Source organism: Mytilus galloprovincialis, chromosome 10 (assembly GCF_965363235.1).
Source record: "Mytilus galloprovincialis chromosome 10, xbMytGall1.hap1.1, whole genome shotgun sequence".
In the NCBI taxonomy this organism is placed as follows: Eukaryota; Metazoa; Mollusca; class Bivalvia; order Mytilida; family Mytilidae; genus Mytilus; species Mytilus galloprovincialis.
Genome location: NC_134847.1, coordinates 67,592,340 through 67,618,881, shown reverse-complemented (window position 1 = coordinate 67,618,881; position 26,542 = coordinate 67,592,340). Strand labels below are relative to the sequence as shown.

General features: G+C 30.2%; 1 protein-coding gene across 6 annotated transcripts in view; it reads right to left on the bottom strand.

Annotated features, from left to right (window-relative positions):
• Positions 1–4,122: 4,122 nt before the first annotated feature.
• Positions 4,123–26,542, bottom strand: part of LOC143048192 (coiled-coil domain-containing protein 81-like) — a 28,307-nt gene continuing 5,887 nt past the window's right edge. Inside the window, exons 4-17 of one of the 6 annotated variants that reach the window (XM_076221725.1) lie at positions 23,106–23,362; positions 22,664–22,743; positions 21,948–22,234; positions 21,434–21,463; positions 17,731–17,905; positions 17,231–17,299; positions 15,589–15,862; positions 13,567–13,674; positions 13,133–13,216; positions 12,758–12,843; positions 12,554–12,632; positions 9,795–10,028; positions 5,887–6,107; positions 4,123–5,481 (exon numbers count right to left, since the gene is read on the bottom strand). In XM_076221725.1, coding sequence (XP_076077840.1) covers positions 5,217–5,481; positions 5,887–6,107; positions 9,795–10,028; positions 12,554–12,632; positions 12,758–12,843; positions 13,133–13,216; positions 13,567–13,674; positions 15,589–15,862; positions 17,231–17,299; positions 17,731–17,905; positions 21,434–21,463; positions 21,948–22,234; positions 22,664–22,743; positions 23,106–23,362 — 2,249 coding nt within the window. In that variant the 3' untranslated portion in view covers positions 4,123–5,216. The remainder of the gene's footprint in view (positions 5,482–5,886; positions 6,108–9,794; positions 10,029–12,553; positions 12,633–12,757; positions 12,844–13,132; positions 13,217–13,566; positions 13,675–15,588; positions 15,863–17,230; positions 17,300–17,730; positions 17,906–21,433; positions 21,464–21,947; positions 22,235–22,663; positions 22,744–23,105; positions 23,363–26,542) is intronic. The other 5 variants (XM_076221726.1, XM_076221729.1, XM_076221727.1 and 2 more) reach the window with 5 other exon arrangements.

Here is a 26,542-nt window from a genome sequence, read left to right as displayed (position 1 = left end):
CACATGTCGTCTGCCTGGCGGTGGAAATAATTTCACTAAAAATGTGACAGAAGACTATCACAATTACTTTGCTGCCTGCAACGCCGAAATATGGATAAAACTTGGAGTTTCTCTTCTTACTTCAATATGCTTCTGTATAGTGTGTATAACTTTAGTTTATAATTTCCGATGGAGAATACTTTTCTATTTTCATCGAAAATTCCTCATTATCGTTGAGAAAGGTCTTGAAGTAAATTTCAAGTATGACGTTTATGTTTCATACTCTGATGATGGCGCTTCATTCATTAAGAACATATTGCAACCTACTATTGAACATCGATGGGGATTGAGAATGTGCTGTGAAGATCGAGACTTCGATGTAGGTACATCCAATTTGGATGTTAGAGCTCGGTCCATACATAAAAGTAGGCATATCATATTTGTCATTACACCATCTTTTATCACACGTGAATGGAACCGTTTTGAAATTGAAAGAGCAAAGTATGAAAAATTTACAAAAGATTTACAAAAAATTGTTGTTATAGCACACAAAACCTCGATACAAAATACACCCACGGAGCTGAGTACGATCTGGAACGATGTGTGCGTTATTGAATGGCCAGAAGAAGGAGGCGAATTGTTTACAGTTTGGCAAAAACTAAGACTATGGCTTTTTTAATCTTACAGCATGTTTTCGATTTTGTTTTGTTTCGGATAGTAATACCAGATATATCTTGAATACAAAGTAAAGTGGAAAAAAATCGGAGATCTCGATTCTGTTTGCGTATTTAAAACCATTAAGCACATAGTTTGAAATAAAATGTATCCTTCTATTTAACTTAACAAACTGTTAGTTTAGACATTCAAATAAAAATAAATGTTAGTTTAGACTTGTTTCACCTATTATAGTGATTGATTGTATTCTATGTGTAACAATTTGCTTCATATACATGATTATACATTTGTTCACGCAGTAGAGGAAATGACGATTACTTGGTGTTTGTCGATTTTTAATATCTATAATTAGCAACAGTATATACAAAATTTATGGAAACACGCACAATAAAAAAAAATTGATAACAAAAATGAACATATATATAGTTGTATAAGTGCAAACAACGAAAAAACAAATGAACCACAAATGAACCACCGATCTAAAAAAAATAATATCTATAAACTAATACAGAACAGACCAACAACATTAATATAAGAAAACAAAATGTTGACCGCTAGAAATAGTTTGGTCATGTTTGTATGTGTTCAATTTATTCATATTTTGTGTAAGAAACACAAAGGTCTGTGCAAGAGTGAAAATAGAGGATTTTGATATTAACAGATAAATTATTACAACCTTTCGTGTTCCTTTCATTGATATTTAGTGTTGAATATCCACTTTTTCCTCTCGCTTATTAAATTACATTCTGCAAACGTTGTTTGTTGCTTGATATGGTAAAATATCTTGTTAGAATTTCGAGTGTAAGAAGCATGAATTCTATATTTGCAGATACAGAATTGCACCTAGTTAGGTTTCGTATTACTATACCAACATTTATTATGGTATTATCATATACTGTTAATTGTTTTGTTATCTGTTATACTGTACATTTTAGTATCCCACATCAGAAAGAGATGATTACATATCATCAACTTAAATGTTCTTAAGTTACAAGTCTGAAATTTGTCGTGCTTAATGTTAGTTCTTTGTTAATTTTTTGGTAACTTAAAAACGTTAAAAGAGGGACGAAAGATACCAAAGGGACAGTCAAACTCATAAATCTAAAACAAACTGACAACGCCATGGCTAAAAATGAAAAAGACAAACAGAAAAACAATAGTACACATGACACAACATAGAAAACTAAAGAATAAACAACACGAACCCCACCAAAAACTAGGGGTGATCTCAGGTGCTCCGGAAGGGTAAGCAGATCCTGCTCCACATGCGGCACCCGTCATGTTGCTTATGTGATTACAAATCCGGTAAATAGTCTAATTCGGTAGGTCAAATTCATGAAAGTCTGTTAATCATGTTAATGGCATATATGCATTTGCTAGATTCTTTTAAAACAAAAAGACAAGCATTTAAGATCTTGACCAACATTTGGGTATTTAAAAACAACGAAATTAAATCACAGCGATATTTTGTTTCTTATTCAATAAACCATTGTGAAAGAGAAATCATTTATATGTATTCTGTAATCACATGTGTTTATAACATGGAAAACACTTTTTACCTTTAAAATATTTCCTTGATTCTACTTCCGGAATCTTTCAACATCAAATCAAATCCGCAAATAGAAGCTGCAAATTAACGTTTCCAAGTGTAGTGATGCAGATGCGTTTGTTATTTATGGTCAGTTGCAGTTCCTTAACTATAGATAATAATTGTAATATAAAAGAAGATGGTCGGGCTTGAAGAGCGTTCCATTGCAGAAAACATCTATCAATAACTTTGATTTCAAACGATTTGTAGTTTTTCATCACACATGAAATTGAACCGTTTTGAAAATGAAAAGGAAAAGTATGAATAATTTACAACAAAAATATTTTGTCATATAAAGATTATAAGACGATGTGGTATAACTGCCAATGAGACAACTTTCCACCAGAGATAAAATAACATCGAGGTTAACAACTTTATGTCATCGTACGGCCTTTAGCAATGAGCAAAACCCATACAACATAGTCAGCTATAAAATGTCCCGATATGACAAATGCAAAAAACGAGAAAACTATAAAGGCCTGGACTATGTAAAAAAAACATTCAACGAAAAACAAATATGACAAACAGCAATAAACGATAATCAGGCCGCGACGATGTTTGACTAAAAGTTCTGGTCATCATTCTATCTATAGAAAAAGATGACCATCCGAAATATGAGGTATATATATATATATGCAACCAGCGTTGTCAATCAGATATGGATTCTTAAATATTTACTGCAAACAATACAATAAATGTTTAAATTTTACTTTTTTGTCAATTAACTATAACCTACACAAATTTTTTTGTTGGCGCCTTTGTCAAATTTACTATCAACTACACCATCCTTGTTGCCGGCTCCTTTGTTAGATACATTTGTGTGTTTGTTTGAATTCAGGTTCGTTGCATTTCTGTGATGTATGTTTGCACATTTTTGGCTGCTGGATCCCAATTGTTGACACATCAATAAAACCTGCATAAGAGACCACCTGTATTATGCAAAAACCTGTTAAAAGACCATCAATTTAATATACCTCTGTAGTAAATTTTATATAAATTGAACCTGTATTCAAAGACCATCTGTCTTAAGAGACCACCTTTTTGCTCTCCCTTAAGTGGTCATTTAAAACAGGTTTGACTGTACCATGGAGTTCTGTTGTTGGTTATGCAAGTTTTTTTTAGCAGATTACTACTATAACCTTGCTTGGTTGGAACAACTACCTACCTTCATTATGGTATTAACTAGTACTTTTAATTGTATCCGTGTTGTAAAACTTATGGAAGTGTGATAGTTAATGTTGAGAGTATTGGGTATTGTTTTAGAGCTTGACAAACACTTTTGACATTTTTTTTTATGCTTATTTATCCTTGGACATCCAAGCCAATACTTGAAGATGTCTTCTTTGGTTCATGGTTTAATTGTGTATTTGGGAAACTGTCATAGGGACATTTCCATATATTTTTCCTTTTATTCATATCAAAGCTGGATGTGTGATAAATTTTTAAGGTCTGTGTGTGTGTGGTTACCTCGTTTCGGCTAACTTATAAAAGATAATATATAGTCTCTGTTCAGTTCATAAGCTCTTTTACTTTGGAACTTGTATTTTATGGCTAAATATTTTATTGAGAAAGAAATAAAAAATGCTTTGATTTTATTTGTTTTGTGTGCTCCCACATAGACTGTATCAAATGAGCATTTTTCTCCAGAAAATAATAAATACTGAACAAACATAAAAAAGTTATGTTTTCAATATTTGTCGATTTAGACTTCACTTCACTGGTAGATTTAAGATTCAAATTCAAATTTGACTATCAACATAGAGGCTGCATGACCCAATAATATTCCCCGTAGAGACACTATGGCACTAATTTTGAGGGAATCATAGTAGTTATTTCTTTGTATGTTGGTATTTCACTTGCATTCAAAAGAAGAAGAAAAAAACATTTCAAATTGTTTATTTGAAAATGCCTAATCATAAAAGCAGTTTGTATATTCACTTCTTATACATGATAAAAATATCTCCAATAACAACACATTCATATCACAGAATATCTTAACAATAACGGTATACAAAAATACAGAGAAAAATGATGTTACACAACTTTACATGGAAAAAGTTTTCTACAATATAATTTAATAATATTTGTGATGTAATTGAATATCTAATTCTTTCAAGAACTCATTAATACAACTTTCCATCTTTAGATATATAACTTTATAACTTCATATCTGTTTCTCATATCTTATTGATAACCAGCTGAAATAAAGGTTTTTGCTCTGGTATCATTTATTATTCTAACTTCCTATGTAGCATTCACAAAAACTTATTCTTCGCAACAAATAATTTAAACATTATTAGGGTGTAATAAACATGCTTAGTACAAAAAGTTAGTAAACTCTTTTAAGATTACATTTTGAATTCTTACAGCAGTACAAGAGTGGAATATATATATATAAAAAACCCAATTAGACTTCTATTGCATCAAACATATCACAGATTAATTAGTACTAAAGACATAATACACATATACATCACTTTTAAAATGTACTATGTGGAATCTGTCAAAATAAAATAAAATGCAAAAAAGTGCTATCACATTGCTTTGAAATATGGCTGCAATACTTTCTTTACATAGGACATACTGGCTTAACACATATATAGTAGATGACTGGCAGCTAAAAACACACAGCAATCAAATACTGCAGTTACATGACATTAAATTTATAATAATTAAAAAATGAAAAATCTTTAAGCTCCAGTTACAAAGAAATTAAAAAAATATTTAAAATAGTGTATGAATTTATAGTGTGCTGAACGATAACAAGCCTTAAATTTATTTTGTTCATTAATCAAAAGACAGTACAAGAGTTTTAAATAAACAGAACACATAAGATGACTTAAAACCATAGATCCTATCCTGATTTAACATTTAAGCTTAGTGACTGTGTGTATGATTAGACATATAATACTGACAATTACACAATTTTTCCAAAAGATTGAAAGTGTGTGATTAGAAATTTTATAGTAAGTGTCTAAACCATTAGCCTAGAGCCTGGAATGTAGCGTGATTCACTCCAAATATTAGATTCTCCGCAGTTTTTCATTTTGCGTTTACACTGTCGACATCTGCTATATTTATCACACTGTTCGTGAAGTAGGAGGCTTGGACTTAATGCATGTAATCGATCTTCCATTTCTTTCTCTTTCTTTGACATGGCAGCTGATCTCCAATCCCCTTCTAAATCTTTCCTCTTTTCAAACCTACGTTTATACTTGTATGATCGATCGCCCATAAGTCTACAAAATAAATGTTATTAAAGTATAATCTTATGAACCTACTAAATAAAGACAGAACTATGTATGTGAATGAGGAAAACTGTCACTAACAATGGAAGTAAATGAAATAAATCTTACGTTATCCGTCTGTAAAGCTGACTATGAGGTATGGGCTTTGCTCATTGTTAAAGGCCGTACAGTGACCTATAGTTGTTAATTTCTGTGTCATTTGGTCTCTTGTGGAGAGTTGTCTCATTGGCAATCATACCACATTTCCTTTTTTATATTCATTACATAATGAATAAAAATCCCTTTCTCAATCAGATAATAAAAGTTTATCGTTGTTTTCTAAGGATATTTTATTTACCAATAAATATTTGTTTTTAACTAAATAGTCAACTCTTTTAAAAATTATGAATGACTTACTCATTCTTTGTTGCTTGTAAAATATCTTCTTCCTCTCTTTGTTCCTGAAGTCTCTTAAGAATCTCTTCCCGCTTCTTTTGAGCTACTAAATCTTGTTGTTCTTTAAATAGATCGTACGCTTTTCTTCTTTTTTCTGCCATTTTCTCGTTGTTCATATCATGCTTACCAAAAACTTCATGATCAGGTTCTCTTGGTGGTACTTGAACTGGTTTAAACCTCAGCTGAAAATGTTATATATACAATTTGTAAAATACTTTGATTTGTGAAAGCTAATAAAATGCTGTAAATAAAGCAATAGAAATGTTCAGAAAACCAATTAATCGTTAAAATAAATGGCAATAAGCAGGTAAAAATGCTTTGTTACAGAAAATTCAATATTATTTCATCATTTGTACAACACTGTGTACATAATTGATAGGAAGGCTACCAATTAAATTGAAATGCATTTTATTTAAACCAAGTTCTCTTTACTACACTTCTTTTCAATTTCAATAAAACATCAATTTCAATTCTATTATTCATTAACTGCAAATGGATGAGAGATCTCAAAATTATCACAATATCGAATAATACAGTGTATTTAAATTAAATTGATTGATTTTTTTTCAGTTAAAATGTAAAATTTGCTTTTATACACAAGACAACTGAATCATTTAAAACCAGGAAAAAAGTAGGTCTTGCAGAGATTGTTCCTTGTCTAGTTCAATAATAAACTGCAGACAAATCCTTCAACTTTATATTATTTAGATAATGGAGACAACTTAAAGCAAACATTTACATTGCTCTGAGTTTACTCAGTGTTCTCTCTTTTTCAAAAATTCCAAAATTACAGTACCACTTTTATTACACATTTATGATATAGCCCTACTGTCCTATCTATACTCTTCAATACATGCCAGTTATACACTATATAATATAACTAATAAACCCCAATATGGGATCAATACTTTCAGGGTGAAAAAACAATTCTAAAGTAGTGTTACCTTTTGAAATTCATAAATGATAATACGGGTAAACAATACATATCTTAGCCTCAGAATAAACTAGAGGCTCTAAAGAGCCTGTGTCGCTCATCTTGGTCTATGTGAATATTAAACAATGGACACAGATGGATTCATGACAAAATTGTGTTTTGGTGATGGTGATGTGTTTGTAGATCTTACTTTACTAAACATTCTTGCTGCTTACAATTATCTCTATCTATAACAGTACTTTCTGTGGAAAATGTTATTGAAAATCTTCAAATTTTAAGAAAATTGTTAAAAATGGACTATGAAGGGCAATAACTCCTTAGGGGGTCAATTGACTATTTTGGTCAGACTGACTTATTTTTAGTTCTTACTTTGCTGTACATTATTGCTGTTTACAGTTTATCTCTATCTATAATAATATTCAAGATAATAACAAAAAAACAGCAAAATTTCCTCAAAATTACCAATTCAGGGGCAGCAACCTAACAACCGATAATCCGATTCATCTAAAAATTCTAGGGCAGATAGATCGTGACCTGATCAACAATTTTACATCCTGTCAGATTTGTTCTTAATGCTTTTGTTTTTGAGTTATAAGCCAAAAACTGCATTTTATCCCCATGTTCTATTTTTAGCCATGGCGGCCATCTTGGTTTGTTGGCCGAGTTACCGGACACATTTTTTTAACTAGATACCCCAATGATGATTATGGCTAAGTTTGGTTAAATGTGGCCCAGTAGTTTCAGAGGAGAAGATTTTTCTAAAAGATTACTAAGATTTACGAAAAATGGTTAAAAATTTACTATAAAGGGCAATAACTCCTAAAGTGGTCAACTGACCATTTTGGTCATGTTGACTTATTTGTAGATCTTACTTTGCTGAACATTATTGCTGCTTACAGTTTATCTCTATCAATAATAATATTCAAGATAATAACCAAAAACAGCAAAATTTCCTTAAAATTACCATTTCAGGGGCAGCAACCCAACAACGGAATGTCCGATTCATCTGAAAATTTCAGGGCAGATAGATCGTGACCTGATGAACAATTTTACTCTGTCAGATTTGCTCTAAATGCTTTGGTTTTTGAGTTATAAGCCAAAAACTGCATTTTACCCCTATGTTCTATTTTCAGCCATGACGGCCATCTTGGTTGGTTGGCCGGGTCACCGGACACATTTTTTTAACTAGATACCCGAATGATGATTATGGCCAAGTTTGGTTAAATTTGGCCCAGTAGTTTCAGAGGAGAAGATTTTTCTAAAAGATTACTAAGATTTACAAAAATGGTTAAAAATTGACTATAAAGGGCAATAACTCCTATAGTGTTCAACTGACCATTTTGGTCATGTTGACTTATTTGTAGATCTTACTTTGCTGAACATTATTGCTGTTTACAGTTTATCTCTATCTATAATAATATTCAAGATAATAACCAAAAACAGCAAAATTTCCTTAAAATTACCATTTCAGGGGCAGCAACCCAACAACGAAATGTCCGATTCATCTGAAAATTTCAGGGCAGATAGATCTTGACCTGATGAACAATATTACCATTGTCAGATTTGCTCTAAATGCTTTGGTTTTTGAGTTATAAGCCAAAAACTGCATTTTACCCCTATGTTCTATTTTCAGCCATGGCGGCCATCTTGGTTGGTTGGCCGGGTCACCGGACACATTTTTTAAACTAGATACCCCAATGATGATTGTGGCCAAGTTTGGTTAAATTTGGCCCAGTAGTTTCAGAGACGAAGATTTTTGTAAAAGTTAACGCAGGACGACGATGACGGACGACGCCGGACGCCAAGTGATGAGAAAAGCTCACTTGGCCTTTCGGCCAGGTGAGCTAAAAAAGAGATGACTGATGAATGTCAATGAAACAGAATCCAAAAGATGAAAGAAGCCATGTACAGGTCAACATTAAATTATTGGATATTGAACTGATATTTAAAACCCTGAGTAACCAAAAAATATAGCCAATGATGTCCTCAACAGCATCTGTTGCATTTCAAATAATTGTCTTGACAGTAAACTTCTGGTTAAGTAGCATGTGTCATTTCAAATAAGTATACTGACTATACATCTAAATATCTTTTTGCTATATAGCGTAAACTTTATGTAATGACAACCAAAATTTTCCAAATTGTTGAAGAACTTTGTATTTCTACAGTAGAAATAGTGTTAAAAAGATCATAGATGTTGTAAAACTGAATTATAGGTCCTAAGTGGCAAGTATAAAATGTAGGTAACAGTGATATAACTGTTTTTGAATTGTGATAAAACTATAAACAGATCAGAGATGAACATTTTAAAATGCAATATAGGTCATAGTGACCTCATTGAAGAACTGGTTGATATATGAAAGAAGACGGTTCTTTCAAATAATGCGACTTTTAAAAGCAAGAGAATTTCTGTCAAAGTAAGTTATTGTCTGGAACCAATGAGGGAAATGGATGAAGACTACCGGCATGTACAAAACCTTATTAACATACTCATTCACAATTAAATGAATTCAAGTGTGATCCCATAGAACCAGAATTACAACTCTGCAAACATGAAGGCAAAAAATGATAAGATTAAATTCAATATATACTTGCATAATTTAAATATTATAATATTTTTAGAATTGCTATTCATTTATACATCATGCTGTTGACCAAATGACATTGATACTAACCAAAGAATGAATATAGGTAAGATTTTTATGAGATTGATGAAAAACCATTGATATTATGATGAATAGTATATGAGAGAGCAAATAGGTATCAAGTAAACAGATGAAAGATAATTTGAAGATGATACATTTCATCCCCGAGTAAAAAAAGGTCAGACAAAAATTGAAAAAAAGAAAGTGAAAGATATCATGTGTTCAAGACAATCTTCACAAAAGACTTGAATTAGAAATGTATGGTAAGAAATCCAGAATGCGTTAGTTACCCGTCTAGGAGAGGGTTTAACCATGGAACAATCTGGTTCTGAGAATGGACGAATAACTTTAGGAAGCATAGGTAAAGAAAAAGGACTAATGTTGCTGAGGCTGTGTATAGGACGACGAGCTGTGGCAAATATATCAGCTGTCAGAAGTCGCTTTGGTTCCTGGACAATCATGCTTGGTGGTTCTGGTGAACGGAGCAGTCCATCTGGTTTCCGGAATAAGTCTCGGATAAAAATCTGAAATGTTAGTTAGTACATTGTTTAGAGAAAGCAAAAGAAGAAAGGTGAAAAGAATGCAGAATTTTGGAATCCAGATAAAATTAGAAGATAGAGTAAATGAAAGAGCAGCGTGTGTCAGTCAATAGCTCTTTAAAAAATGTGGTGTCACACATAGATATGTGAATAGAATAGATGTTTTATATGGTAGAAGCAATGTGATACAGCCATATGAAGTATTTATCATTGTACTACAACATAAACAACTTTATCTGCTATAACTATTCTGATAATAATCATATAGAAATGTGCCTTATAATTCTGACTCTCAAAGATAAAATGAAATTGAAATTCAATGAAAAGAGATTTGTGGAACACCAATGAAACACCAACCTAACCATAATGTAAGTTCAGCAGAAAAAGATATTTAAAAATCATAATAATTAACAGAAAGATACAATACAGAAATATTGGAGAAAGGTAAAGTCATACGACTGGCCTTAGAATTATCTTTTTTTTTAAATTTAAAATAGTGTTGTCAATTCGTACAGTTTTGCCTAACCGGTTACTCAGATGATTGTTTTTGACCGATTAACTGGTTAACCGGTAGTTTAAGATGATGTTTGAAGGCCTTATCTAAAGTGGTGCGGGAATTTCTCGCTACATTGAAGACCTGTTGGTGACCCTCTGCTGTTGTTTTTTGTTTGGGCGGGTTGTTGTCTCTTTGACACATTCTCCATTTCCATTCTCAATTTTATTTACCCTACATAAAGATATATTAAGAAGTTGTTGTATGAGTGTCAATGTGACAACCTTCTATGCAAGTCATAAATTTACGTTTTTATAATACCATGAATTGAAGTTTGTCCTTTGGCATTAAAAGGCTTATCTGTGAAGATTCATGGCGAAGTTTGGCTTTTAATAATCAAAAACACGGTATCAACTATGGTGTTTGTACTAAATTCAGATTAAAAAAAAAAACAAAAAAACTTCCTGATCTCGCAGAATTAAATATGACTGAAAGCGATGTTTCTTTCATTTTCTCTTGTTGTCTCTGAAAAAAATGTGGAGTGTTGCAATTTGAAATGATTGAGCATGTTACTCATACTATCAAGTATACATTGAGTACATTCACATTGGTAAGCATTTCACAATTCCTGAGTAAGCATTTCGTTTAAAGTATGACAAAACCTTACACGACGGAGGTTGCACATTTAAATGTAGGTCTTCACAATATTAGATCAAAAATGAAATAATGAAGTAAATCTTAAAATTTAATCATATTACTGATTTAAAGTTACTGTTAAAAAAACATGTATACATGTACTAATTATGTTTCCTTAAGATCTTGCCCCGAGCTGAGAGACAAGTTCTAATTAATTTTATGCTTTTTGGAATAACAATTGCAATCAGTATACTGGATAATTGATATGTCAAATTAATTACCACGAAGACAATTTAAAAAAAACATAACTATTTAATGATTTCAATACAAATAAACTCATCATAGATACCAGGACTAAATTTAGTTTATACGCCAGACGCGCGTTTCGTCTACAAAAGACTCATCAGTGAAGCTCGAATCCAAAAAAGTTAAGGCGGCCAAATAAAGTATGAAGTTGAAGAGCATTGAGGACCAAAATTCCTAAAAGTTTTGCCAAATACAGCTAAGATAATCTATGCCTGAGGTAGAAAAGCCTTAGTATTTCAAAAAATTCAAAAATTTGTAAACAGTAAATTTATAAATAATTTATATCAAATCTATTGAAATTGAAAAAAAGTTCGGTTAACCGAGTAGCGTATTCGGTATTCGGTCATACAAACGGTTTACCGTTGACAACACTAATCTAAAATCATTTTGAAAATTAAGATTCCATAAAAACTACTTCTAGGTGATTCCAAAAGATGTTAATCTGTAATAAATAATTATGGAATAAATATCTATATCATAAATAAAATATTTCCCAAATTCTACTGGTTACCTCTATTTCTTTTCTGATTAAAGATAGTTGAGACATCTGTTTATAAGAATGAGTATCATACATTATATATAAGACTGTAAAGAATAAGAATTATACATCAAGTGAGAAAATAAGCAAATAGTTAAAGGGAAATAAACTCTACAATTTGAAACTTTTAAACACTGCAATTTGATTGTACTGCTTTGATTACAGGGATCTGACACCTCATTCTACTTTCAGTTATGGTAATCATTGATAATCAGTGTTTAAAGTAGACAGTAGAACAGATCATAAGACAAGGGTATTTTGACACAGGGAAGTTCATGCTATCCATAAAAAAATATGAAAAAATCACACTACAGCAACTGTTGCATTATACGAACATAGATTAGCATAGAATAAGATGATGTGCAAATATGAAAAAATTGAGAAAGTTCACATACTGAGTATTTGACAGTACTCTTTAAATAAATAGTATGTTTTACTTTCAAAATTTTTCAGCTATCTTATACTCCACAGAAAGGAAATGTGCTTATAACAAATATGAACACATAAATTATATAAAACTAATAATGAAAATATTACCTGAGTTTCCAAAGCATTCTTATACATATCTTGTTGTTCAGCTTTCTCTCTTAAGAACTGCTCCCTCTGTTTGGCTAAACTGTAAAGATATAAGTATTAAATTTAATATCAGGCACAGTTATGAGTGTAAAGAGTTTCACAAAAACATGTTTGATGGACAGCCAATCAATGCAACACGTTTGACATATATTTTTTCATACTTACTCTTCTGCAAGCTGAACTTGTTCCAATCTTTCCAAAAAGTCTTCATCTGCCTGTCTCTTCTTCTTTGTATCTTCTTTTTGGTCGACCTGAAAAGCATATTTAAATCTTTAAATATAAAAAAGAAGAAGTCATTCAAGGAACTAAAATTCAGAAGTAATTGACTGATTTCATTTTACCAATTTTTGACAAGGAGAAATAATTTTTTGACAGGTAGAATTTTATATTAAAAAATTGCCTGAGCTGATGTTTTTTTTCATAGAGTACTACCTGGGCACAAACCAATGCATCTTTTTAAAACACTTTGTCTTTGCTTTCATACACATAGAGATACCCTTTTTTCATGCAATGTTGTTTGACATTTAATAAAATACAGACCTGCTGACCAAGATCTTTAGAGTATTCTTCTTGTTTGAAAATTCTAGGAGGTGTAAGTGGCCGTCTCTGGAATATGTATGATTTCTGAAAAAAACATATCAATTATTAGTGTGGTAATCTTTTTTTATGAAACGTATACATTAACACATACATGTCTATCCTCACCTGAAATGTAAACCATATATTTCTTGTGGTATTATTTTTTAAACAAAATTCAGGCAAAATGCTTTACTATACATTAATTAATTAATTAATTAAGAGCCAGGGGGGTTTGGGGGGTTCAGACGAACCCCCCTTGAAAACAAATAAGCACTGTTAAATACAATGTTCTGTTTGAATTGTGACTGTTAAAGTCCAGTTCTATGAGTCCAAAAAACCCCTTCTTGGAAATTCCTGGCTACGGGCCTGCATAGTATTATTTATGCAATACATACATGAAAGTCTGTTTCTCTAGTTTTCTTTTTATTTTGAACAGCTTCAGCTACACCTAAGTTGAAGGCAGCCATTTTCTGTAAGTTGTGTCTCTTTGCCAAATTGTTTTCCTGTAAAAAAAAAACCAAGTATTAATTTCAATGAAAGCTGACATAACTACATACCAATTACTGGTTATGTGAACTTGCTATTTCTAATGAAATGTTCAAATATTTGTAGCTATTCATCATAAAGAATCAGTTTTACTTCAATTCACTGATTCTGAAACTTCAAGGAGTAGTTCTCTTCTCCAAAATAATCAGAGCGAAACCAAATAGCACAACAGTGTTGAAAGTGGGGTTCAACATGTATCAATCAATCAATCAATCAATCAATCATCAAGGAAACAATTGTATTCTAATTCACTAGCATAATTGCAGAAAAGATATTTAAATTAGTATTGTTTTAAACTGACTATATATATTACTTTTACACTTTGCAACTACCTAAAATTCCATTACATTGATTCTTTCGAAAGAGAGAATCTGTACTTTTTTATTTAGTTTTATAATGTCAGTACAAGCAAAACCATTACACTGATCTCTGATATTGCAATAAATACAATATCTTATTACTTTTTTTCAAGTAACTCAATTAAAATACAATTATACCTGACAAAAAACTCTGGTTATTCTAATATTTAGGCTTTAAAAGTGACAATAGTTTATTCTGAGAGCTAATTGTTTACTCCTTTATACACCAAACATTGCTTTGAAACTTATAAAAAAGCATCACCAGATATGGGTTAAAAATGTATCACTTACTTTAGCATCAATACCTATAGGAGGAAAAATAACGGCCTTTCTCCAATCTAACCCATGAACATGAAAATGCTTATATCTAGACATTGTTAAATAGTCACTTCAGCAACAATGTAAGTAATTCTGAACATGAAAGGTCGACCCTTAGTAACAACCACACATAAATGAAGGCATATATTATACATGTATTCCCAATGCTGACATATGTAATTGATTCTGTATGGGGTAATGAAGTTCTTAGCTACTTGGAGAAACAATTATACAGAACAAACAAATAACATTTTATGGAAAAAAATATATTACTTTTACTGCATTGAACTTCTTCAACTTTTTATTCCTTTGTTTTAGGCCCATGCATTCTGTATAAATTAGCATGACTTAGAATCATAAAAAAATAGTACCATTAAAAGATATCTTGATTATCTGGAGAAATCAATGTACAATATTAATTATTCATGCTTTAATGGTAAGTTAAGATAAGATTAACTCTATCAATAATGCTATAAAACAGCTTTTATAGAATTAATTATTTAATGTTGGATTAATGCTATACTATCTTAAGTGGGATGTATGCTTATTTTGAAAAAAGAGTTCTTTCTAGATTCTAGCTTTTTAACTTGAGAAAAACTTGAAATTTAACCATTCAAATCAATACTGATCGGCTGATATATCTTCAAAAAGAAAAAGGAAAGAGTTAAAGCTTTATTTTAACATATGAACAGCTTTCAAATGGTTTTATACATATATGCTTGGTAGGAAAATCCGATGGGGCATAGAGGCCAATTAGAAATAGGAAAACATATCAGTATAAGCAACAACAAAAAAATTACCTCAACATTTCAATTTAGTCTTATTTTTACATTAACTTTTAGGTGAATTACACCACATTTTCTTGCAAGCCGGGATCAGGCCCTGATGCTTTACCAAGTATTGTTATATAAAACACTGAACTGTAACTGACTGTGATGTTCATTTGTTTGAACAAAAAGGATTCATTAAAAATTCTAATAAATAATCATATAAAGGGAGATAATTCAATATATTCACTTATTTGTTAAAGGAAGAAAATCTGAAGAAAAAAAAACAATTTGTAAGCAATATTTTGAACAATAAAATTAAATTTACATTTTCTGCAGTTTAAAGTTTTGAAAGAAGATTAGGTTGTCTGAAACAAAATTCCTAAAAAAATATCTGAAGGAGAAGTTTCCTCAAAGTTAAACAAACCTGTTCATCTAAAGTTTCTTCAGCATCTTTCATCTGCTGGAATTGTTTTAACAAGGTATCTTCTTCTTCTTCTCTCCTCTTCCGTTCTTCATTAAAAGAGACAGGTATGTTTCTACGACCTCTCTGGTGACAAAGGTAACAAAGTTCTTGACCAGCATTAGGATGTCCACAAGCAGACATAGGTGGTGTTGGCACATTAAATTTGACATGGTCTGCACTCTGTGCTCTTTCCAAAGGTCGTAACTTTGGTGACAAAGAATTGGGCACTCCATGCCTGAAATGATAAAATCTTTATTTTTAAAGAAATCTTTTTCATTAATATGAAAGATACAAAAGTAACATTCAAACTTATTAGAGGGAATTCTATGGAAAAAAAAATCATTAACTTCTTGAAACTGGCAATACAAATTTGAAATGACATATATAAATTATTAAGATTAAAAATTAAACTGAATATTTTCAGTGCAAAAAATGTATAATAAAAAGATAAAACAAATGTTTTGCAAAAGGGGCAAACCAATTACCCATTTCAAGTTATCCCTAACAAACAAAAGAGAAAGAGAGTTACCTCCCTTCAATATCAAAATTCCATAGAAGTATTATTTGAGTTTCCTGGAAAGGAAAATAACAAAACTACTGCAACAATTTTTAAAACAAATTAACTCATTTAAACCATATTACATGAAATCAGTCAAAACAAGTTCCTTGGCATATATTCATAATTTGATTCAAATTTGAATCCTTGCAAAATCATTTCAACTTTTGAACATAAGTGTTTGATTAATTTAAAACATATAAAAATAAGGTGATATAGTATGATTGCCTGCGTAGTTTTAGTGACTATTTAATGTATTACTGTGCAGCCTGGTAAATATTAGGAGAATATTGAATCAGATACACAATGCAAGCTGTTTTGTTTCTCATGCATAAAACAAGCTGTTGCTTAATTTTCTGTAATAACTTGTGACTTCTTTTTTAGGGTTTATATATAAATATATAGTGGAATTTTAACAAGATCACTGAATATTTAACTGTCTATTTAGTGTTCAAAATTGTTTCTTCTAATGTGGTAATAATTTGTTATTCAAGGAACAGACAGTTCTGTGTATTAGCCTGTATTTTCTTATCTCTTCTTTTAGTATTTTTTGTCCGTCAGAAACCTGTCCTTTTATGAACAACAATTAAATCAGATGATCTAAACTTTGGGTTAAACAACAGTGCATAATTCATTAAAATGTCTAGAGCTATAAAGCCTATATTGTGATTCACAACTAATATTTTAAGATATTGAAATGCAAAATTCATAATAATCATAAATTATGAAAAGAATTTTATGAAATTTTATATTCTTAACTTTCCATAATTCTCAAAATACCATAAGTATTACTTGTGTGCACCCAAACACTTTGAATCACCTAGGTAAAGATGCAAACTCAAATGATTTTTTTGTGAAAGCCAAAAAATACCAAATTTGAATGTGATTCCTCCAGTTGCCAGTTGTACAGTGGGGACAACATAAAATTGTACTTTTTCCAGTGTAAATCAGTTTATTTGGAATATCCATGCACATTGTGACACAATACAAAAGTCCCATGCCTCATTCAGTGAAGTCCTCCCAATGTGCAATTTACAAAAAAGTTACCTATGAGAATTAAGACTAGATTGGTTTGAAAAACTTTGACTCCTATGTAGATTTGTACCTCTTATAACACTGAAACACAAGTATTGTATTCCTCTTAATTCATGTGTCATGTTTATATAGAATTTCAGAATAATAGTAAAAAAGTTAAAATGCAAGATAAACTTATATTAATATATTATTCCATTTACTAGGGTTTCAGTCAATTTTATTTCAGATGAATGTGCTAATAAGTCTTCAAATTCAATACCTGTCATTTCTGCCTTTTTGTTATCATTTGAGTATTTCATTTGTCAACGAGTTGTTACCTATATTAACACTGGAGAATTTTAAGGGAAATTGAAACTATTTTCAGTTTATGCAAATAAATAAGCTGGTTTCAATTTGAAAATTTTCCATCTTATAACAATAAGAAAAGAATAATCATTTTTTTTTTTATTCCAAACCCAATGTTATTAAAAGACTCAAAAGATTGTAATATAAAGTAAAAGGTAAAAACTTACGTGTCATTCAATGGATTTAGACTTGATCTGGCTAGGTTGTTAGGTGATGGAGCTGAGTGAGGAGACTGGGTGGACAGTATTAAGTCGTCCAGTAGACTCACTCCAGTAGCTTTAGCCATAGGCATGGCCATTCTGGAGCCTGAGCGACTTGGAGCCACAGGAGCCTTCTTCAAATCTGCAAAAAAAGTAAATCCCTCCATAAAACTTGAAATTTCAATTTAAAAACAAGGATCACAGATCACTTTAAAAGCCTCCAAATTTAAACATCTCAAAACATTATAAATCTTGTAATTATAACGAGACATCAGTCTGTTGGTTATCAATAATAAAACATACAAATCTTTTAATTCCTTTATTTGGCTATAAATTTAAATTTAGTGCACTCATAGACACTCATTTATGACATTTTCTCTTTAGATTCATGTATAAACAACAAAGCTTACTATTTTATTTTATATTTTAGTCCAATGCAAAATTTGATTGTTTATCTTTTGGGAAAGGCTGTTACACATATTTAGTTTCATTCATATAAGGATCAATTTTAGTCATAAACATAATAAATTATAAGTTTATGACAATACTTTTACTTTATCATATTTTTGAAATATGGTTCAATTTATAAGAACATTAAAACTAAAAAGGATTTTTTTTTTAAAAGATTAATATATAAAGTATTCTTCAAACAAAAATACTGATTTTGGTTGCAATAACAACCCTAAAAAAATAAACAGTCTTTACTCATATTTTTTTGTCTAAATAAAGATATGAATCTCTATATTACTGGTCAACAATATCCCTTTCTCAACTTGCTAGACAGACTGTTATGAAAATCCCTTAAAACAGAAAAATTGATATGAAAACAATTTATCTTGTAGCTAGCTGAATTATTTTTGAAAAAAAAGGAGATTACAAAAATAAAAATATCACATGACAAGAATGCAAAAAAAAAGTATTGTGCAAAATTAAAAAAAAAATAAATTAAAAGACAAATGTTATTAACTTACATGTACGCCTTGCTGTTGGAAACATTCTTACTTAGTTCCTTAGTTACAGACTACTAAGTTATGTCGGATGCTTATTAGTTTTTTGGGACATAATATTTTATTCATATATCCATGACAACTTAACACATTGTCAACTGAAATATTAATGAAAATAACTGATGGTGTGAAACTTACATGGATAAAGATCAAAGACAATGATCACATTCTTCATAATTAATGGGTGAAAGATAGATAATGGAATTCAAATTGTAAATAATATAATTATCATGGGAATAGACATAACTTTCAAAGAACTATTCGATAGGAATCATTGGAAAAATCTAGGATATTTTAACATATGGGGGCGGGCTAGCCAAATAATCATATACCACTACAAGTACCGACAAATGATAATTAATTGTAATATTTCATCATAGTATCAATTTGCTTTTCAATGATCTGATTTCTATAAAAAAAAAAATTGTATCCATTAACCAAAAAGAAATTTTAGACAACTAAGATGAAGATTATCATAACAATTTTTTTGAATTTAAACAAAATTCTGTGAAAAGGTTTTTGAGAAATGCCAATTCTTAATTATTTTTTCCCTTGCTATTTATGTACATGGACATTCTATGCATTTGTATATCAGTTTAGCAATTTTTTAACTGATTGTATATCTATCAATGCAATAAATATTTTTGGGATCAACAGATGCAGATCATAAGTTCTAAATTTAGGTAAAATTTCAGAAAAGAATCCTTATATTTTGAAGTTTTTTAAAAATAATTTGAAATTTCATCTAATGGGTGCATGTTTTATTCAATAGATTCCATTATTGAAATCTTCCTTTTTAATGATATCTATCATGGGAAATAAGTCTAAAGATTGGTGTTACTGGTACCTTATTATTTATTCATCAAGTCAATCATATATATAAACAAATAATTATCTTAATCAATCAACTGGTCTATCATGAAATAAATTGCTGTTTCACACGAACAGATGTGCTTAGTATATCTATGTAAAATAACTTTTCCATTTTTTCAAGATAAAAATAAGTTTTAAAACAAGAGAAAAACAAGTCATGTTTTCCTTGAACAACAAGAAAATTAAATGAAATATTTTTGTCTTCAAGCTATTCAGTTGCTTTCCCAGTTGTTTAAAAAAAATATTCAAGTCTCAGTGCTAATTAGCACTAAAATATTTTTTTTTCACGAGGTTTAAATTGCATGGCTGGTGATTTGTTGCATATGTATGATACAATGTAAGGAGTACATGGACTCTATACAATGTAAGGAGTACATGGACTCTATACAATGTAAGGAGTACATGGACTCTATACAATGTAAGGAGTACATGGACTCTCTAATACTTCACTGATAAGCCACTGCATGAATACTAAGTATCGAGGACCTGAAGCAGAAACTTTCTCAAGCTACATTACTTCTTACATCGGTGAAAAATGGAAATGATACTTTATATTATTGACTCAACTAATGCTGTTATAGGAATCCAATTCTAATTAGTTTGTTTGATTGTCAAACATCATTAATGTTTCTAGTATTTGTTACAGTAATTGAAATATCCATTTAACTCATCCAATTCAAACAGATAAGATCTAAATGACTTTATGTCTTCTTTTTCATTAAATAATACAAAGTTCAGGAGAGAATATATATTGATTTAAAAAATATTTTCAACTTTCAATAATTCGAAGCTTAAATCAAATTTTCATTAATCACTCCATAGGATTTCAAGGCCTCTCTAAACAAAAATGTGTTCATAGTACACAGGTACACAGATGCACCCCTCGCACTATAATTTTCTATGTTCAGTGGACTGTAAAATTGCGGTCAAAACTCTAATTTGGCATTTAATTTATGTATATCCTATCATAAGAAACATGTGTACCAAGTTTCAAGTTGATTGGACTTTAACTTCATCAAAAACTACCTTGACCAAAAACTTTAACCTGAAGCAGGACAAACAGATGGATGAATAAACAAACAGACACATAGATCAGAAAACATAATGTCCCTCTTCTATCGTAGGTGGGGAATAAAAACACATTTTTGTGTAATTCGTGAGCAGTATATCCTATAGATGCCAAGTTATTTTAAAACAGGAAAGAAATTAACACTTTGCAGTTATTTAATGTATGAATTTAAAGCAGAATGTTTATTACATAGATTTTAGTGAAGTCGGAAGGGATGTGAGTTATATTAACACAAAGTATTAGTGCAAGCATGGAACAAACAAGGTATACATGTAAGTTAATGCAGACCTTTTAATTCAATAAAAGGTGTAAATTAAAATAGACAAAGCATGAGTTGTTACAACATATTTTCCACAACTCAATTTCAACATGAAAAAATAATGTCTAAGATAAAAACAAAAAATAATAAGAAAAATAATTAAAAAAAACCTAGAGAAATAAAAAAAAAAAAGAATGAAAAGAAAATATCAAATTTATTATAGTTTGTGAAAGTAAATACTGTTAGGAAAAAAAACAACATATAATTTTGAAAGAATATTCTTGTATTTTAATAACTCCCCATTCCCATAGTACATTTTATGTAGTTAGGTACAAATACGAGGATATCAAACACAATCTTTGGATAAAATGTAAGGTTAATTTAAAAACAAATATTATTAAATCACTTTAATATGTAGATATATATATATGTGCTGAACACTAATTAACATCGAATACTTACGACCATCAATCGCAGGTAAGTAACTTTCGTCTAAGTAACGGAAATAAGAGATGTTAACCATTATCTTTTGATATCAATTTTTGTTTTAAATGTCACTGATTTAATGTGTTACAAAAGCTTTACATGCAAATGAGAAATGTGTAGACACAGGTTAATTAATTGGAATGACCAATGATTTCAAAAATTTTATTCAAATATTAATATCACTTGCTTTTAATCTATTATTAAGGAAGATTATTTTGGCTACTGTAGTTTAAGTTCATTAGCTGAAACAAGAAAAACTGGAGGCTATTAAGATTAAATATGGGAAAAGAGGTGGTGTGTGCTGCGAGGCACTTTTTATAAGGAGCTCTAGAATTATTTTTTTTTTATACTACTAACAAATTCTATGTTTTCTATTTTTTCTCTCTAATGATACTTATGATAGGGACAATGAGAAATCACTACCCCACAGACGTTTACATATTTAATATAGTTCTGGCCAATTTAATGGAAAGCTTTATGCGACACTTACCATCAATAGTTTCGAAAGGTGGAGCAATATTGACTGGGGCATATTCCCCTGGGAGGGGTTCATCCAGACCCTCTCCTCTAAACTGAATGTGTCTTATTGCTGCATTTGTAGCTTCATCACCAATGTCCAGCCCCTCCATTCCCTCCTCTGTCAAATCAGGTGGACGGAGGAACATACTTTCTCCCTGAGGTTCATAACCATTCTGCTCCTCTCCATTAAACTGAGGTTCATCCTGTTCAGTGACTGGTGCAAGTCCACCACCATTGGCTATATTGGAATTTGATATTCTAGAAAAAGAGATGTGGCAAACTTATAAATAGAGTAACTCAAGAAATTGTGTAATGGAATATTTCGATGAGATAAAAAAAGGCATTTCAGACAAAAAATTCTTCTATGAAAAAAGGTGCATAGAAGTATGGATTCAATTATTTATATATGTTTACATATGAAAATTAAGTATTAGATATTTTCAATGACAGTAGTTTGAACCTGCATCATTTGTATTTTGTCCTAATTTATCACTCTTGTTTATAATGTATTTAGATTGCTCATTAGTTATAATTCAAATATATTTGAAAGTAAAATTTAGTTCTTTTTCCTGTTGATTATTCCTGAATTATGTTGTATAATTAAAAAAAATAAAAAAATATTGTACAAGTACAATATAGAATATTTTATTGTTCTATCTTGGTAAAGAATAACAAAACATAGCTTACTTTGGTAGGACTACTGTAGCACTAGATCCAGCTCTAGATGGAAGTCGGTCAGACATCACAGAATCAACAGTACCTGGACGCTGTCAAAAGAAATATTTAAAGTATTACAAATCATAGTTGCAAAAGATTTTTTTTACATTTAAACAAATGAATATAAAGTATATATGTCATGAAAGTTGACTGTTGGCTGCAATATAAATGATACACATCATGATTTGTCTGCTCCAGTAATTCCTATGTTAATTAATATAAAAGCACAGAAATTCATGCATGAGAGTGGCTACCTGTTAAAAAAGAATTACATTCAGAATGAAAATGTTAAATATTGTATCTTTTTGTTCGTTTTGTAAAAGCAAATTTTGTTGTTTCGGAATCCTAAATATTTATTGCTTGTGTATCATAATACTGTTTAAAATAAATCACAGAACATTTGAAATCTTACGTTTTGCATGGAGTCCACCATCTTTCCTGAGCCATCCATCTGATTGATAAATTCTTTATAAAACCTCATTTTAACTTTTGAATCTCTGATTGTAAGTCTTCCTATTCCACTGAATGTTAGTTCTAAATTCCTCTTTGTATTGACAGCCCTGTTGACAGACCCAAGAATTTCTTTCACACAACTCTCCACTGTATCCCTGTCAAAAGGACTCTCATGTGCCATGGAAGCAAAGTTTAACTGTACAACTGGTATATTACCTAAAATTGAAAAAAAAGATGTTTTGAGTTGACAAAATGTAATGTTAATTAAATTTCATATTTTCCATAATAACTTCCTCCTTTTTTCCATAATGGACAAATGAGTAAGTTTTCTACAGTTAATTGAATGGCACAGATATTATATGGACAACTTGGCAATGTGGCAAGCAATTACTAGCATATCAATATAAAACATAAGATGTTGAAAGACTGTGCATGCAATGAAACAACTCTGCACAAGAGACCAAATGACAGAAATTAACAACTATAGGTCACTGAATGGCCTATAAGTAATAAATCTGTAACCAATGCAAAGGCAAGGTATACATCTTAGGATAAATAAGGCAAATATTTCAAGTTACAACAAGCTGTATCTATACAAAAGTGTTTCAACTGTCAATAAGCTTGTCAGTTAACTGTTAGTTATGCAACATTGCACAACTTAATTAAGACATGGTTGGGTTGAGTCAAGTTTCAATTAACCCTTTACTCCATGGATATTTTTTTTTTAAATACTTGATTCGCATATGATTTTTTTCCGTAAAAAAAAATCATCAGGTTTAAAGTGTTAATGCATTGTGAAAAACTAATATTTCATCAATGAAATTCAACTCAGATATTCTCATGAATCTCCTTTTCATATTGGATACAATTTTTTTTAAGTCTGATGCAGACATTTTGGAGACATAGCGTTTCAACTGAGGTACTACACAGGCGACAAAAGGCGTCATTATGGAGTAAAGGGGGTGGTGTCAAAAGGCGTCATTATGGAGGAAAGGGTTAATAAATATTGTGACTTTTAAATGATACAATGTTTGACTAAACATTTGGAATCTTGGCAACTGACAATGATATTAGATTGATCTATTTTTTTAAATTATACATACTTTATTGAAAACTTTCAAATTAGATGAATTTTTTTTATAAAAAATAAGGGTTCTGTCCTACCCAAATTAATAAAATTGAGAAAGGAAATGGGGAATGTGTCAAACCTATATTATAATGATAACATGTACATGATATGTCACAGAGAAAAATGTGTGTTTGAGGATTTTTATGTCAATAGACCAATAATACATATGTTTTAGTTTTATATTCATAATTCAAATGTAATCATAAATATGCACTATTCCAAACAAGAAGCCAATGATTGTCAGTTGGCCTAAGTTGTTCATCAGTGATCATTAGCCTTTAATGGAGAAGACAGAACTAAGTTGAAAAACTTGTGTCTAATCCATTTGTTTTGAACAATAAAATATGTTTAAACTATTAGCCTGTCAATAATCTGGTAGTGAGCGTGAATCCCAATCCGTCTGCCTCCACCTAGGACTAACTGGTCCTCATGAAAGTGACATTAAACACCAACAATCAATCGATCAACCAAACAAGAAAATACTGATTTTGATTTAATTTGAATTTTTATTTTGATTATTGTGACTATACATTGATAAAGAATTCATTAAAACTTTAATTGACCAGAGCCAGAGAGTATTGTGAGTTATCTTTCAATATTCCCAAGAAACCGATTTAAGCTCATTAAAAAGACATTAAAATTTTCAACTTGAAAATCATAATTCACTAGAGAAAGTAATAACATTTAGAGTTACCTCCCCTAACCACAGTTCTCATTTACACCAATAATCCAGTCATAAGTTTGTAAAATTTGTATAAATTTTTCATTAATGTCTTTCTGTTTGCATTTACTCCATATATATCTGATGAGCTAACAGGAGTTCAAGTTTACAAGGTTATTCTCAATTATTTTTCTTTTTGTCAGATTTAGATTACTTTACTGACAGATGAATGATATTGCTAGTGCCATCAGATTAAACAGACATTAACCTTTGAATTTAATAATGTTTTAGGTACATGTATATAATATAAGCATCTTCAGAAATATGAACATCTTATGCAGCATTAGGTTTAAATACTTTAAAAAGTCTTATTACTGTAATACAAATAAAAATAACTATTTTCTAGAATCATATAAAGATACAGTGAGAAAAACTTCCATTTTAAAGCAGTACCAGATTTCTATTGAAAAAACAGAAGTTGAATTGAAAAACAAAAATCATATATTGGACTTATCTAACAGTATGTGTTAGGTATCAAATGCTACCTCCAAAAACATATTTTGTTCCTTAGTTTTTTAGAATTCCAGTAGGTAACTGAAAGATTTTTTCAAATAATTATCCTCATTTTCATTTAAAGACAATTAAAAGCAAACTTTCTGGGGGAAATTTGAAAAAAATTGTGTTTAGAATTTTAGGCAAAATTATAAAATCCATATAAAATTTGCAAAACTTATTAATCATCAAAGTTAAGCCTATCAAAATTACAAATGTTGAATATTGGACCTAAATTTACAGTTTTACACATAGTTTTTTTGGACAAAATAGACACATATTTTACAAATCGATATCTTTGTAAAACCCATCTTTTAACGATATATCCTTTTGAGTAAAGAATTCAGCTCCTATTTACTGTTTACATGTAGATATTTTTAAACAACCTAGTATTGTGACGTCATGTTATTATGACGTTAGAGTATTATGATGTCATGATGTTTCCAAGGACATTTATTTATAACATCTTTTCAATGTTTGAAAAAAGAAATGTCAGCCATGTAGTTTAGAGGAATAATAAATAACTGAAGAAGGCCAATGGCCGAAACGTCTGAACAATTGGTTTATTTATACAATCTAAACTGGTTAAACCATGGGGCTGTTTTAGACATTTTGGCTCGGAAATATGTGTCCAGTCCAAGTGCAAAAAACATAACACACAATTAAAATTATAAATACAACGTCACAGTAGTAATATCTTTAATACAAAAATCTAAAGGATTTTATTTGGTAGGACTTAATCTATAACACTAAGGCTACTATTATTTCCCCTTTACATAAAATGTTTTCTGCAATTTCCAAAATAATATGTTAGAATTCCTGAACAATCTTTCAATCCATTTATAGCTGTATTTGGTTTTATCTAGATTTCATTCTTAAACAATAGTTCTATGTAACTACCTCAACTCGCAAACATTTTTCAAAATAACTTATTAAAGGAACATCAATTGATAAACAGTAATTTTTACAACAACGAAATCATTTGCTGACAAATAAATCAAAGCATTTAAATCTTGTCCAAATAATGTTCCCGATAAATTAAAATAATAGTTAA